This window comes from Antedon bifida, chromosome 9 (assembly GCF_963402885.1).
Source record: "Antedon bifida chromosome 9, ecAntBifi1.1, whole genome shotgun sequence".
Classification (NCBI taxonomy): Eukaryota; Metazoa; Echinodermata; class Crinoidea; order Comatulida; family Antedonidae; genus Antedon; species Antedon bifida.
Genome location: NC_136234.1, coordinates 20,838,779 through 20,856,000, shown reverse-complemented (window position 1 = coordinate 20,856,000; position 17,222 = coordinate 20,838,779). Strand labels below are relative to the sequence as shown.

General features: G+C 33.2%; 1 protein-coding gene across 1 annotated transcript; it reads right to left on the bottom strand.

Annotated features, from left to right (window-relative positions):
- Positions 1 to 1,712: 1,712 nt before the first annotated feature.
- LOC144851495 (ATP-binding cassette sub-family C member 10-like) lies at positions 1,713 to 13,142 on the bottom strand. Its single transcript, XM_078708990.1, has 17 exons — positions 13,050 to 13,142; positions 10,898 to 12,513; positions 10,084 to 10,311; positions 9,618 to 9,774; positions 9,314 to 9,489; positions 8,774 to 9,025; positions 8,519 to 8,617; positions 7,954 to 8,143; positions 7,177 to 7,443; positions 6,660 to 6,741; positions 5,939 to 6,401; positions 5,477 to 5,604; positions 5,056 to 5,225; positions 4,461 to 4,621; positions 3,501 to 3,754; positions 2,871 to 3,114; positions 1,713 to 2,270 (listed from the first exon to the last, which is right to left on the bottom strand). The coding sequence occupies exons 2-17, from the start codon at positions 12,485 to 12,487 to the stop codon at positions 2,028 to 2,030; spliced, it is 4,704 nt and encodes a 1,567-aa protein (XP_078565116.1). The 5' UTR covers positions 12,488 to 12,513; positions 13,050 to 13,142; the 3' UTR covers positions 1,713 to 2,027.
- Between the last annotated feature and the right edge of the window lie 4,080 nt (positions 13,143 to 17,222).

Here is a 17,222-nt window from a genome sequence, read left to right as displayed (position 1 = left end):
TAAGATGTTGTATGATCATATACAGCAATATTATCGCATAAAAATTGAATTTTAAAAACTTGATATTTTCGCCATTTTTCGAAAAAATCCCTTACTATAGCACAGGGATTTTTTCCAAAAATGACCAATTTTCGACCCTTTTATTTTTCGACATAAATGGTTTCTATGGCACTATAAGATGTTGTATGATCATATACAGCAATATTATCGCATAAAAATTGAATTTTAAAAACTTGATATTTTAGCCATTTTTCGAAAAAATCCCTTACTATAGTACAGGGATTTTTTCAAAAAATGGCCAATTTTCAACCCTTTTATTTTTCGACATAAATGGTTTCTATGGCACTATAAGATGTTGTATGATCATATACAGCAATATTATCGCATAAAAATTGAATTTTAAAAACTTGATAATTTGACTATTTTTCGAAAAAATCCCTTACTATAGTACAGGGATTTTTTCCAAAAATGACCAATTTTCGACCCTTTTATTTTTCGACATAAATGGTTTCTATGGCACTATAAGATGTTGTATGATCATATACAGCAATATTATCGCATAAAAATTGAATTTTAAAAACTTGATAATTTGACTATTTTTCGAAAAAATCCCTTACTATAGTACAGGGATTTTTTCCAAAAATGACCAATTTTCGACCCTTTTATTTTTCGAAATAAATGGTTTTTATGGCACTATAAGATGTTGTATGATCATATACAGCAATATTATCGCATAAAAATTGAATTTTAAAAACTTGATAATTTGACTATTTTTCGAAAAAATCCCTTACTATATAGTACAGGGATTTTTTCCAAAAATGACCAATTTTCGACCCTTTTATTTTTCGACATAAATGGTTTCTATGGCACTATAAGATGTTGTATGATCATATACAGCAATATTATCGCATAAAAATTGAATTTTAAAACTTGATAATTTGGCTATTTTTCGAAAAAATCCCTTACTATAGTACAGGGATTTTTTCCAAAAATGGCCAATTTTCGACCCTTTTATTTTTCGACATAAATGGTTTCTATGGCACTATAAGATGTTTTATGATCATATACAGCAATATTATCGCAAAAAAATTGAATTTTAAAAACTTGATAATTTGGCTATTTTTCGAAAAAAATCCCTTACTATTAGTACAGGGATTTTTTCCAAAAATGACCAATTTTCGACCCTTTTTTTTTCGACATAAATGGTTTCTATGGCACTATAAGATGTTCTATGATCATATACAGCAATATTATCGCATAAAAATTGAATTTTAAAAACTTGATATTTTGGCCATTTTTCGAAAAAATCCCTGTACTATAGTACAGGAATTTTTCCCAAAAATGACCAATTTTCGACCCTTTTATTTTTTGACATAAATGGTTTCTATGGCAATATAAGATGTTGTATGATCATATACAGCAATATTATTGCATAAAAATTGAATTTAAAAAACTTGATAATTTGGCTATTTTTCGAAAAAATCCCTTACTATAGTACAGGGATTTTTTTCCAAAAATGGCAAATTTTCGACCCTTTTATTTTTCGACATAAATGGTTTCTATGGCACTATAAGATGTTGTATGATCATATACAGCAATATTATCGCATAAAAATAGAATTTTAAAAACTAGATATTTTGGCCATTTTTCCCTGTACTATAATAGTTAAGGGATTTTTTTCAAAAAATTTTCGACCATTTTATTTTTCGACTTAACTGCTTTCTATGGCACTATAAGATGATAACAACGCAATGTATGATCATATACAGCAATATTATCGAATAATAATTGAATTTTAAAAACTTGATATTTTGGCCATTTTTCCAATTAACTGCTTTCTATGGTACTATAATATAAATTTACTACAATGTTTCCAAAAATGTTTTTTTCTAATATAGCATTATTTTATTTTATATATAAAAACTTTTAACCATAAAGAAACCGATTACATAATTCTAATTTACCTTCAGCTGCATAAACTTTCACTGGTTTTCTAAATTTCTTAATACATTTTATAACCGAAGGGTTTAATTTGAATGAACAAGTCCATAAAATAAAGAGTTGGTGTCAGATAGTAGGTCATCCGGGGTGTCAAACTCGGCTATCATTCCCGATTCCATTACAATAACACGGTCGCTATCCACAATTGTATTGATACGGTGGGCAATAGTTAACACAGTGTTTTCTCGGAATTCTGTACGAATGGTTTCCTGTAGAAGTTTGTCAGTGTCGTGGTCGATGCTTGCCGTCGCTTCATCTATACATAAAACCTTTTGGTAGAAAGAGGGAATAATGAGAGTTTAAAATTACATTAAAACCTCTATTAAGGGGACACCTATGGGACCTAACAAGTTGTCCCCTTAATAGGAGTGTCTCCTGAAGGGGACACCTTTGGGACCTAACAAGTTGTCCCCTTAATAGGAGTGTCTCCTAAAGGGGACACCTTTGGGACCTAACAAGTAAGAGTGTCTCCTGAAGGGGACACCTTTGGGACCTAACAAGTTGTCCCCTTAATAGGAGTGTCTCCTGAATAGTGGTTGGCCATAGTGTTCGCCTTATTTATATAATGGAAAGTGTCCCCTTAATAGGATGTGGAGCGTCTCTAGAATAGGGTTGTGAAAAAGGTGGGGTTCTACTAAAGGCTTAAATAATAAAATATGCTCCAAGCAAAACATACATAACCATTCTGCTGATAATGTTGATATGTTAATAAATACAGGAACTAAAAAGTGTCCCCTTAATAGGAGTGTTAAAACATGTATTATCGATCGTACATTTCATGGGGAAGTGTCTGTTTACTAGGGTTTCACCTGTATAGGGGTGTCAAAAGGAGGGGTTCTACTGTAATGCAATAACAAACAATATCTGACCTTTGCCCTTGTCAGCATAGCTCTTGCTAAGCAGACAAGCTGTCGTTGCCCCGATGAAAAGTGACGACCTTTCTCTGCTGCTTCGCCTTCAAGTCCTCCTAAAGCTTGAACCACTTCTTTTAGATGGCACTTTTCCAGAATGCACCATAACTCATCATCTGAGTGCTCTCCTTTTGGGTCAAGATTTTCTCTGATGGAGCCACTGAAAAGGAATGGATCCTGAGGAATGACAGCCAATCTTGATCTATGGAGATATGGTAAATACTGGTATTTGAAAGGATCCGATTCAATATTACACTAAAGTCCAAATGCCGCATACACATTGTAAAATAAGTACAGTGATAAAATATCAAGATATATTGTTTTTAATATGGCATTTTAATGTAACATAATAGTTATTCACTTATTCACATAAAAATTAATTAATAAAAAAAAAAAAGCCAGAAGCCAATTTCCATGTTACATGTTTTGGTTAAATTAAACCCACCATCATTTTTATAAGCGAATATCATTTTTTTTATAAGGTTTAATTTTATTAAACTACAATAAACTCTATTCTAGTTTGATTATATTAATCATTATTTTTCCTGTTTTTGGAAGAAATCTTTAAAAACAACATTGTGTATTTACCTTAGATCTTGCACTTGGATATGTGAAATATTTGTACCATCGATGGTTATAGAACCATCTTGAATTTCAACCATACGGAATAATGCCAAAAACAGGCTGGATTTTCCAGACCCTGTTCTACCCACAATACCAATCTTTTCACCGGGTGCTGTTGTAAACGTAACAGAATTCAGCGCATTTGGTAAATGTCTACGATAAGAGAAACTAACCCTGGTAAAACAAACACGTCCAAGAGACGGCCACTGAGCAGGTGTCTGAAAGCACAAAACGCAAAATGGAATGCATTTATTGTTGTTTTTTTCAATTACAACATTTTAATATTATCCATTTATCTTCCTTAAATGGACAAAATGTAATGGATTGTTTAACAAAAGAAAGTTATTTCAAACTTTTATATAATATGTTTCACTATTATACACTAATGTAAATGCTTCTCAAAATATTGTGCTCTAAAGGCTTTGAATCTACAGTAAGTGATGAATTGAAATGTATATGTTTACACATTTTATATAATTTGCTTTGTTTTTATATTATTTTTCATCCCTCACTTTATTGTTTTTCTTCTGCCCAAAAAAATAAAACCAAATTGAAATGATAATTAAAATAATTGTTTTTAGTTATGTTCTGTTTTTTTTAATTATTTTCTTTATTAATGGTTTGTACTTTTTCACATTATTAAGCTGGTGTTCACAAAATGCTAAAGTCTACAGTGGAATATAAGGCAACCTTAGTGTAAACAACTGATAATTTAGTAATGAATAATAATAATAGTATTGTTAGTTGACGCTCACCTTTGACTGGGATAGTAAAGCTCTGTCTACACTATCAAACTTTATGTGACAAAAAAATGTGATGTGCCCGTATATGGACATGATAATGTCATATCACTACCATTTCAGAGCATAACAGTAAAGAAAGATTCATAAATGCCAGTTATAGTAAAATACAATCCCATCTTACATATAACAAAGATTCTTGGCTTTCTTGCGGCACCTCTTTGACATAATGCATGATGCGTTCCACACTGACCATCTGCTTTTCAGTCTCAGTGAAGGATGTGATGACTGCCATCAGTTGGCCAGTGATGCCAAGGATGTAAGAGATAGCGAGACCAACAAGACCTACAGAAAAGGACAAGTTGAGGAATTTGTTTCAGAGAAAAAGTTGGGTTATAAAAAGGTAAGGTCCAGTACGCATCTGGCTTTTGTGCACTTAAAACAAACTAGTGTATCTTTTGAAAATACAGTACCCAGGTGTTCTTAACCATAACACAAGACTACTAAATTTATTGTCAAAGTGCAGATCTCCTAAGTCCCAAGATAATCACAAGAGCTTTCCAATATTTGTTCTTCAGTGACAGTGACATATGCCACACTCATACAGATATAGAATACGCCGATGCTAGAGATTTTTAAATAGCACCCTCTATGTGTGGATGTATTTTAAAAATTAACACCCTCTATGATTTGGCCATACTTTTATAAGTCGCCTGATATTGAAATTTTCAAAGTTGGGAACCAGAAAGACAATTATGCACAATGTCTCAAAAGCTTACCAGGGTTTATACCACCATTGTGATGCTCCCAAACAGACAACAATGCAACCGCGCCAACCATGACCACACCTAGTAACTGGAGCCAAAGACCAAGCCACATTGTTACAGCCAAACTGCAGAAGTTAGCACGTTGGTTTTGCTCTAGTCGGGTCAGATTTTCTTCTTCAAACCTATGAATAACAAAACTCTACTTTAGTAATTTTTCTTATGTCTTAATGCAGTATTTTATATACTTTAGCCCTAAAAAAATAACTTGGCAAGCAGCCTGTAAGGTCTGCGTCCAAATTTGACACCATTATCTTTCATCTTATAGATATTAATGATGACAAATGTAACTCTCTTCTGTTATTATATTTGCTAAAGATTAAACACAGTAAATTTGGTTAAATATATTTTAAATAATAAAGGTAAAAAACCATACCGTTCCGTTGCTCTTAATGCACGTATTGTCATCACACCAGAAAGGGTTTCAGAAAAATGAGCATAAATCGGTGAGCGTGTCACACTCGTTATTCGTTTCAGTTCTCTCGAGGTTTTGCGATAATATTTCTGAGAAGGTAATAGAAAATATGTTTTATTTTCACAAACAATACAGTAGAATACCTCCTTTGGAACACATATTAAGGAGACCCTATTAGGAGGACACTTTCTTATGAATGAACGAAGGGCAATATATGTTTTAACACTATGGCCAATCCCTATTCAGGGAACACCTAGGGAACATTTTGTTGCATACTGAACGTGTGCCTTTAATATAGGTTCTACTGTAAGGATCAATGACACGTATTGCTACGCATTAAATGCAGTGCATACCAAAATGCGTGCAAGTGTCAATGGTGCTTACCACAGTACAAGAATACTTAAGCTGTAAAAACCTACTAACCTGAATAAGATAATAGACAATCAAAATTGGAACCAGTACGAGAATGAACCAAGGCAACGTATAACATGTGATGACCACCGTACCAAGAACGCCATAAAGTTGCGCCAAGAAAATATTCAACATAAACGGTAGATCTTTATCAACGCTATACACATCAGATGAAAAGCGATTGATAAGCCGACCAATCGGTGTTTCCTCAAAAAAGACGATCGGTGCACGCAAGATGCGGTCGAGAAGGCGATTGTGAACAAGCTTTGTTGCACATAGACCACCGTACGCAAATAAAAATGCACGAAGAAGCGTGAAGATCGAGTTTCCAGCAGCCAAACCACCGTAAATTCCAAGGTAGAATTTTAAATTGTCCGAGGCGGTTGTTAGGTTTGCGGGAAGCAACGTGGCATGTGTAAGATTTCTGGGAATGTTTGAAGAATTTGAAGCGGCTGGTAGTAGTACATCATTAAACCTAAAATATGAAAAGAAAATGTTACGTTTGTGATTCTTAAAAAATATTCTTTATATACACATTACAGAATTATGAAAACCATGCTGCTAAAAACATATTACTTCCTTCTTATACAAGAAAAACAATAAAAACGAAGTCACATCAACAGATCAGAAAAAAATAAATAAAAATGATTTCAGTATAGTAATTCTTGTTTTAATAAGTGTTACGCTACATCAATAACAATTCTTATAACTATTAATTCTTGTTTAAGATTACCTTTTGTAGGCCCCCAACACCTCCTCATCAGTGGAATGGGTCACCCAGTATGCCAACCACCAGTCATTAATATTTCTTGAAGCTGAAGCAAAAGAAAAACAGTAGAATCATTTCTAGAATAAATTAATATTACTATCTTGGGATCTTTGCAAAATTAGCCAATACAAATTTTTATTTTTTCTATTTTTAAAAACAAAATACAATTTTGTGACCACATTTATAATAATTCCACCAATATTATTTTAAGTTTTTCCCTAAAATCTTGGATGATGGAAGTCCATTCCATTAAATAAAAAGACAACAGACAGATTTTTGTTTAAATTTAAACATTTACTTTGTCCTAATTATTATGTTCTTCATATTTTTTATACGGAATCTGATTTAATTAATAATTTTTCATGTTGTTTTTTTAGGGTGGGGGAGTTGACATTAAACAGACAGATTGAATGGCCTTACAGTAGTATTAGAAAGTTTTTTTGCACATAAAACAAAATTAAAAATCAATCTGTCTGTTTACCTTGCATAAGTGTCAACGCTATGAAAGTAGATATTGCTAATAAATGTCCCACAGCTTTCCAGTATGACTTGTATACATCTAACTTCACTACTCCTTTGTCTTGGTCCTCATCCTTTATCAGTTTATCCTCCACTTTCTGAACGTTTCCATCATCGCAATTAGCCTCATCCTCCTCCCCGTCGTTCAACGCATCTCCCTTTTCACTCGCCGATGTTGTAAGACCATTTTCAGTTGTCTCCAGTTTGTTTAGAATAACAGATGGATGTCCTAAATTGAAAAATAAAAATGATTCTGAGAGATCGACTACTGAGTCAAATTTATATGGCAGTAAAACATTCAGGAAAGTCAGGGATATGTAGGTTGTTATAAATTGGTAAAAATAAATCCTTGATCAGTCAGATGTACTCTTTTTGTATTTGAAGTGAGTAACTCACTTGAATGAAAAATAAGTTTTAATACTCAAGCATATTATGGGTTAAAGACAGGCAAACACAATACAGTGGGACCAAGGCAATCTAACAACAGGATGCTGAGCTCAGGAGATCAAAGAGTTTATCTCTGGCTGCGACACGATCAGTTCCATGCCCCTTAACAGATCGCTTAAGAAAAATATTTATTAAAATACTTAATAGTATCTCACTTAGATGTAAGACACTGAACTCAAACAAACCAACCTTTTATCCATGCTGTAGAATTACCACAGCGTAACCACCATTTTGATTTAATTTTATTATTCTTATTTTTTTTGCACATGATTTGTAAACACTCTTCACTTACCATATGAAGCTATAATACCATTTTCCATTACTATGACAACGTCAGCCTGCCACAAATATTTGGTGTGGTGGGTGCAAAGGATTCTGGTCTTTCCTTTCAAAATACCCATAATACATTTGTTAAACAGATGTTCCCCAACATGAGCATCAACAGCTGACAATGGATCATCCAATAGGTAGACGTTTTTATCCTAATTAAAGAATAATTTTTGTTTTGATAAAAACTGAAATGACAGCTGTATACAAATAATGAATGTTTATAAGTGCAATGGTACAAATCATTTTATTTGAAAAGGCAGTGCTCCAATTTTGGAAGTAGAGTACAACAATTATAGACGGCGTCCACTACAGGTTGCTTCATGTCGTGCGAGTGTAAGGTTGCGCAAAACGAAATTGCTCAAATACTCAACACTGCACTCTTGATGATGTAATTAAGAGTTCAATATAATATTTATTGAACATTATGTGACCGACAATCAATCCAATCAAATGACAAGAATCTACTTAGGTGTGACTAAGACTATAGAGAATGTTGTATATTTCTATGTACTTGGCATTCACCTTACCTGATAAACAGCCCGCGCTAGTGCAACCCTAGCCTTCTGACCTCCACTTAGATTCACTCCATTCTCGCCAATCTCTGTGTTATCTCCTGCAGGAAGAATCTGCAAAAAACAATAATAATTTCAGACAATCTGTAAAATATCGTAACTGCACTGGCATGGCATTATCCATAGTACTCAGTAAATTAACATCCCCTCCCTCCATTTTGAATTATGATAAGGTATGGAATATTTTCACAAAATAAACAAGTATGGTACCTTTAAATCCTCAGTCAATGCACAGGCCTGGAGAACAGCCTGGTACCTGGAATTATAAAATGGCTCAGAAAATAGTATGTTTTCCTTGAGTGTTGCATGTTGTATCCAAGGCTCTTGGCAAGCTAGGCCGAACCCTTCATCAAGGCAGGACACCCATGTCATTCCCTCGTCCTGATGCATTTCAGCCATAAATGCTGCCAGCAAAGAACTCTTACCACAACCTACAGTTCCAATCACTCCTACAAGTTGACCCTACAATAGGGAGTAGAAGAAACAGAAGAATTTACAGAAAATCTCAAAAGTATCCAGAATTAGTCTGCAACTTTTAGAATCCTAATATAACTAAAAACCAAACAGAGATTTGTTTAATTATAGAATAACACTACTAAAATATTTTTAAATAGCACCCTCTATGAGTGGATGTAAATATAGCACCCTCTATGGTTTTGCCCCACTTTATAAAGACTATCCACAAAATGTTGACGAGTATCTGGCAAATAAGCCTGATCCAGGCTCAGAGTACACTAAATCTTCATTTACCTTAAACACTGATAAATTGAGATCCTTCAAAGCTAGTGTCCCTGCTGGTTTTGCAAACACATCATTCTCATCAGAACCTTCTGCTTTACTTGCTTCATCTTTAATTATTTTGCCCCAATTATAGCAGCCATTTTTTATCTGGATATCAAGTATAGATTGGTCTCCATCCACTGGGACTAAATAAATCATAATTTTGATAATAATACCTTTATTTATGTAGTTAAATTTTAAGTCAGTACGAACAAACAAGATAATTGAAGAATAAATATCATAGAAAAAAAAAACTTTAAAAGAATGATCTCACCTTGCGTGTAATACTTTTCTAAATCGTTATCTTCCAAATCCAGAAAAGACTGTACTCGGTGCACTGATACCCATGCCTCAATGACCCCATTGATGACCCACGGAAATGCGTTCAATGGACCAATCAGCATGTTGAACAGGGCTACGCTTGTGAATACCTTCATTAAGTAATTAATGAATTAATAGGATTCAGAATATACAGTATTTTGATTCACATTTATAGCCTAAACATTTTTACTTGCACTAAAGACATGGTATACTGTCACTCTGCTAGTAGTGATCATTTTCAATCTTGTCTATTTTCTTGTTTTTTAATTTTATTTTTTTTATTTTTACATTATAAATATTGCTGGTCACTTTAAATTTTCTTTCCTTGCCTTTTAAAATGTATTTTTTCATATGAATCAAATATTTATTATATACAACAAACTGAAACTGTATTATCACCAGTTAGAAAGTTTGTTTACCTTTGCAGCTGTTAAGTTGTAGCCCATGCTAGCATATGTAGTGAACGTTAAGATTGAGATAAGCACAGGGGTAGTAGCCCAGAAATACACACACCAAGCATCCAGGTACTTGATTCCCTTCAAGCTTCTTAGCTCCAACGATCGCAGTCGGTTTATCTTTTCCTGGAAACTTAATTCCCACGCATAAAACTTGATGATACGTATGCCATTCAGGATTTCACTCATCAGCTTAAAAAAAAGAAAATTAAATGAGTACTCAATCTAATAAATTAATATTTACAGCGTCATAAAATTAATTTCTTATCTGAAATTATAAAATGAAATGACAGTGACAAATTAACAGTGATTAAAGTGGAGGAAATAAACATACTTCTATGGATGAAGTAAACTATTACTTTTTAAACATTTCAATTAAATGGAGGAAATAATACTTTACTTCCATGAAGAAAATAAAATTACACTTCTATAGAACGGAAGAAGTAAACCTTTTACTCCAAAGTTGATGGAAGTTAACAATATATTTCCATGGAGCTTTAACATTCTGATCTGGTTCACATAAACATATTAGTCATATATTGACAAGGAATAGACTACTACTGTAGTTCACAATTCTGGATACCGTTTGTGTACAGTATTTATAATTCAGATTCAGATTTACTTGGTCCTTGCGGAAATTCATGACAGGCACAATCGCTCACATAACATTACAACAACATACAAAATATATATAATTGAAATAAATATAAACAAGTAAAGAGTTGTAATAAAGATACACTATATACAAAATAAACTACAAGGTTAAATGATTACCGACCTTTACTCGGTCATCTTTGCGTTTCATCATATCTTCATTGTAGCCTTGAATTTTGACCGTCAACCACTTGTTAACTGGAATAAGTAGAAGTACAAAGGCAAGCCCTGTGAGGAATGCAAGTCCAACTTGTTGATGCAATAAATACAGCGACACAGCAATTTGAAACGGAAGACTCCAAAACTGATGAAAACTTGAACAGAAATTAACCACTCTGTCCGCGTCTGTACTCATAAAATTCACAATCTCCCCTGTCGTAAATTTTGATATGGTTGCCAAGTTGACACGGACAGACTTGCGGTAAATTGTACTGACTAATGCACCACGCACTTGCACTTTGACTTTGTTAACTTGATAGTTAAAATGCAGGCCTAAGAACGATCCAAGCAAAGATGAAACAAATAGGCCCAAGGCATAATAATATCCGTGGGATGTAGGTTCGTTGCTGTTTTCTATGTACGAGACTAGTTCGTGTAGAAATATGGGTCCTGCGAATCCAATACAATCCTGAATAAATTTAATGATACCTAAGGGGTAGAATTTGAGTCCAAATGCTTTGTTTAAACAATTAATTAATCTATGTTTTCTCTGCTTTTGATATGAGGTAGAGTATACAACACGTGGATCATTAGCTAAGCCGTTTGGTTGCTGCGAGTGATTGTAAGTACGTGTATCAGCTTTGAAAATATTAGAACTAATTCGTTGGAACTTTCTGGCAACAGTTTGAGGTCTCAATTCAGGTGGCAATTCAAAAACATCATCAGGTTTATTGATTTTTCCTTTAGACCCCTTTACCATTAATGGTTGAATCCAAAAGAAAATTAACTTTGATAAAATATTAGCCCCATCTTCTGCGATGCCTAGTTCTTGTTGATCGTTAGTGGGTGGGTTAGTACCATATCCTTGCGCTCTTGAATTAGTAATTAGGCCAGCTGATTCATCCTCCTCATCACTTTCACCTTCATTAATACAAGGCACTCGATTGATTGCCTCGGGTGGTTTATGAAACGCCCTTACATGCCTGGACCCTGGAAAAAGTGTAATTAAGTACAAAATCTGAAGCAAAACTGTTGTTGAAAGACAAACTAAAGGTATTAAATTATCTTCATCATAAATATATTGCAAGACAGTTGTTGTTAATTGAACACAGTCCGATACAACGGTAAGGGCCCAAGCAACAATAATAGGAATGAAGCCCCGAACATGTTTAACGTTCATACTACGTATACGCCATACAAGGCCACTGTGAATCAACCAGGAAACGGTTCTAAACCCAACGCCGCATGTATGAGCGATGCTAACAGTCGTCTCAAGGTACACGTAAGTTAAAATCACATTTAAAACTGGAGGTACAACACTTGCTATTGATATAAAAAATCGAACAAATAAAACACGACATTTCTGGAGGATTGGATTTGTTTGCAGAGTGTGTAGATCCTTGTCAATGTACAAACAGTTTACTAGTCCAAATATTATGTAAATTGGTAAGACGCCTATAAGTTGTTCGTAGCAAGCACCATAAGCAGTGCCTTCCCAGAAGGTGTAATTCTTTGCCGAGTTGCCATCGTGGCATAAGTCGTCTAGTATTGCCATAGCAACAAATGCATCAAATTTAGTAACTGAAATGAAACAAAACTGGCAATTTATATGTGTTGTTAAAAATGATATTGACTAAAAAAATGTTTAGACGGGCATGTCTGTATATAAATAATAGGCCTACTGTAGGACAATTAATATTCTTTACAAATTTAAATATGCTTAGCCTTTGTTGAAACTTCTTTCTTCTTGCAGTTAACATACATCATATAGGCATGCCCTGAGACAATTTAATACATTCATAGTATAGACCATAGACCACCTAGTCCTAGTAGGGCTAGGCCTCTAGCCGTACGGTGTACGTAAAGTGACTCTAACTGGACCTACTGTACTGTATGCCTAGCTAAGCTAGTAGCCATTCTAACTAGGCCTAGCTGTAAATCATGAAATGGGGAAAACCCCCACCAGACCACTCTTTTTCAGTTCGGTTTTGCTTGGCTATAACAGTGTTACGTAACGGGTGCCTAGGCCTACTTAAATGCCTAAACCTAGGCCTGGCTTTGGTTCTTAATTTTAAAGTATGCAAGTACGGAAAAATTACAAAGTAATAAAGATTTACCTTAAGTACCTAGCTACTTAAGCCTTGTTTTGAAACGGCATTTTTCTACTTCCTCTTTCCCTCATCAAACAACAACAACAATGCTTTCAACATGCGCAGTTGTTGTTGTGTACGTCACGGTGTAAATAAGCCTAGTTACGTTTACGGAATAATAATATTTATTCGGTCATCAATGTAAAAATAACCAGGAATGAGAATAGGCTAAAGCCCAAACAGATTCTGCACTCACTCCATACAATACAATCAGTTAAAGATAAAACCATATACAAGAAAAATACAAATAAATTATACATAACATGAAATATAGTGTTTTGTTAGAGCAGCCTTAAATATTGAAATTGTTTGTGAATCTTTTATGTCATTTGGTATTTGCTCCCATAGTCTAGGAAAGGAAACAAAAACAGAATTATGAAAAGTATTGCCTTTCGAATTCCAACGTAAAAGCCTACCCGGACATCTTTCACTAGTTTTAATATACTCATTGAAAGAATGGGGACAGTAACCTTTCAACACCTTAAATCCTAATGAAAGTCTATTTAATTTAAACAAGTCATCAATAGATAATAATTCAAGCACTTTCAACCTATGAAAATAAGATGTGTCCCAGGAACCTTCCTTTCTAAACATTATTATCCTTGTTGCTTTCCTTTGTATACTTTCTATTCTATTAATATATGATTTCTCAAATGGTGCCCACATTGAACAACAGTAGGTAACCACTGGAAGTAATAGAGCTTTGTATAAGTTCAACATAGCTAACCAGGACATATTTTTACTACATTTTGAAATGAAACCAAGCAATCTGCTTGCTTTACAACATATATAATTAACTTGTGTATGACAAGACAACGAACTATTTACATAAACACCTAGAAATTTGAATTCTGTAACTTTAGGAATATTGTCTGATTCTATGGTATAATCCCAGTTAACTATCTCTTTACATCTTGTAACATGCATTACGGCGCATTTGACAGGATTTAAGGGAAGTTTGTTTACATTTGCCCATTTAGCAATTAAATCTAAATCCTTTTGAAGCAATTTACAATCATTATTGTTATAAATAGGACGTGATAATGTGTGATCATCAGCAAATTGAAAAAGTGAAGAAGAAATATTATTTACAATATCACTTACATAAATCAAAAATAAAAGAGGGCCCAAAACTGACCCTTGTGGTACCCCTGAAGTAACATTTACCCACTCTGACTTTTCTCCTCTGTAAATAACCCTTTGGCGTCTATTTGAAAGAAAATCTGTAATCCATGCATTAGTGTTTCCACCAATGCCACAGTTATTAAGTTTCTTAATTAATCTTTTATGAGACACCTTATCAAATGCAGACGAAAAATCAAGAAAAATAATATCAATATTTTTACAACCTTTAAGTTCTAAGCTCTGTGCCCATGAATGAAAAACCTTTGAAAGTAAAAGTTCAGTACTATACATTTGTCTAAACCCAAACTGATTTTCTGAAAGGATATTATTATATTCTAGATATTCCCTTAAGCGATAGCAAAGCAATTTCTCAATAATCTTACAAATTATGGGAGTTAAAGACACTGGACGATAGCTTTTCATTTCGTCTTTGGGTTTTCCATTTCTTTTGAAAATAGGTACAACATTTGCATCCTTCCATTGTTTTGGTAAAATACCTTTTTGTACAGTTAAATTAAAGAATGTACATAAAACATTAGCCAATTGTGCCTTACATGACTTTAAGAATATTGGAAGCAGACAATCAGGTCCTGGTGATTTGGATACATTTAACTGTGAGAGGGCATAAAATACCTCAGGCATCACAAAGGGTTCACATTCAAAGTTGGTAAGACAATCTATTGTATCCAAATCACAATGCTGATCATTATCTATGCAAAAGTTGTTTACAAATTGTGTATTGAAAAGATTAGCCAACACCTTAGCATCAGATACCATTGTGTTATTTATCTTAAAGCTAATAACATCTGAGTCATTTTTTATAGACCTTATATACGCCCAGAATTGTTTTATATCAGTTGTAGCTTTGTTTGAAATATTTACAACATAATCCCGATGGCTACAATATATTGACTTTTTTAATTCCCTGCTACAAGATTTGAATTTATTTATGCTTTCTTCAGTTCCTACTTGTTTAGCAATTTTGTACAACTTTCTTTTCTTTGTGCAAAGCTTTTTGATTTCTGGAGTTATCCAGGGAAAAGATTTCGATTTTTTACATTTCCTAGTTGGTACAGATTTTGAAATTGCAAACTTGATATTACTAGAAATACTTTCCCATATATCACTAATATTATTAAGCTTATAATGCCTACCTGAAATATGCAATATTATAATAATACAGTACTCTGTTTCTGTTACAAATAAAGTGTAATGTTTTATAATTTTGTCCATATCAATCAAAATCTTTATTTATTCACGAAAATATATATACAATAGTACAAAATATAAAGCTCGTTCACCATAAATAAAGGTGTTCTTCCAAAAGTTCGTGATAGGTAATGCAATATAATATAATAATTATACAAATAATACAGTGTATACACATTTATAGAAAAACATTAAAAGAAAGAATTTATAAAATAATCATAATAATCAAGCATTAGGCTTCCTGTTTAAAAATAGAGAGTTTATTGTTCAAAATGGTAGGCATACCAAATAGATATTAATATTAAGGTTTTGAAACAATTATGATAATTTACAACAAAATTGCATAGTACGTTTCGGCGCGAGGCGAAGGTAGGCCTACGACGATCAGGGCTCAGCGCTCTCAACATTGTGAATAAACAATGTATTCGGCCGTCTCCGTAGGTTATGTATGGAGACTGTCTCATCCAAATAAAAGAAATGACGGTAGTTTTGTTGTAAAAGTCAATTGCAGAGAGGAGTGCTCACCATCACGGAACATTTCGTATCAGCTTACCCTCTCGCTCCGTCCGTCTGTTCATGATTTGGAACATAATAACCTGCATTATATATTTAAGACACAAAAATAATAACAAACAAACCAAGATTTTATAATATTTAAAAAGGTTTCACTTAAATATTCATTTTTCTTACTAGAATTAGATCAATATTTTGTTAATATTTAAATCGATATTACCATAGAGATATTATATATTTTTCTATGATATTACTCAGGCAGTCCTTTGTGGTAACTGAGGTGGTAAAAATGATGAGCGTTCTTTCAATTTAATCAATAACAATTTCGATCAAACCAATTCGATAATTCAAGCGAAAAATTACATTTATCTTCATGCATCACATACGGGTACGGAACAGAATTCTTATTTCAGTTCATAAAAAAAAACACAAGACAGCATTTAAAACAATGGTAGGACGACTACTTAAATCTGGAATTAGTCTTGCCCAAAATAATAAGGAGAGATCACATTAAGATTAGATATCACGGGTATCAAACATCTTGTTTCTTCTTTCGTCGTAGGTACCACCAATAGACTCCAAGACTCATCCTTCTTTGACATCCTATCTTGGGACCAGTTACCTTGCCTCGTTGTTACAAGTCCCACACTTTAGGCCTACATCTTCAAACATACATGACACATACTTTTATAGAGTAAACTCTACCTCATTCTCTCACTTAGAAAGATAATTATACATGTGATTCACTAGGCTGGAGTTCAAGTTTACAAAATGTATAAATACAAGTTATGAATTGGATAAACATAATTGTAGATTGTTAAGCAAGACATTTGCCCAACTATGACGTAATTTTACAGAATATTTTTGAACATTTTTTTCAATAATGTTGTATGTAATGAAATTGCAAGCTGGTTTCTGATGGGACTAACAATTACTATCAGTACATTTTTTAACGAACGAAGGTAAAAAATTTAATATTATTGCCATAACAGCGTATTCAGAGAGCATAAAATAATACATAACAATTAAATGCATGTGTTAAATTGAAAACCTTTTTATTTTGTAATAAAAATAAATGTAAATTTACAGTACACACAAAAATGGTAGCGTTATAGAAAATTACTAGCCTTAGAATAATCTCCTTAAACTGCCGCTAATGATATAATATGCAGTACTATTGTTATTCCATAATTAAATTCCGATATGTCTTTTCTTACGGTATATTGGTTACATATAGAAGTTACTGCTTATGATATGGATCGATGAATATATGTACCATTAAAATTGAACTTA

Coding starts and splice junctions, on each gene's coding strand:
- LOC144851495 (XM_078708990.1), bottom strand. CDS start 12,487: ATGGCAATACTAGACGACTTATGCCACGATGGCAACTCGGCAAAGAAT. Junction 9,026..9,313: donor TCAATTTATCAGTGTTTAAG/GTAAATGAAGAT, acceptor TCCCTATTGTAG/GGTCAACTTGTAGGAGTGAT. Junction 5,226..5,476: donor GCATTAAGAGCAACGGAACG/GTATGGTTTTTT, acceptor TGTTATTCATAG/GTTTGAAGAAGAAAATCTGA.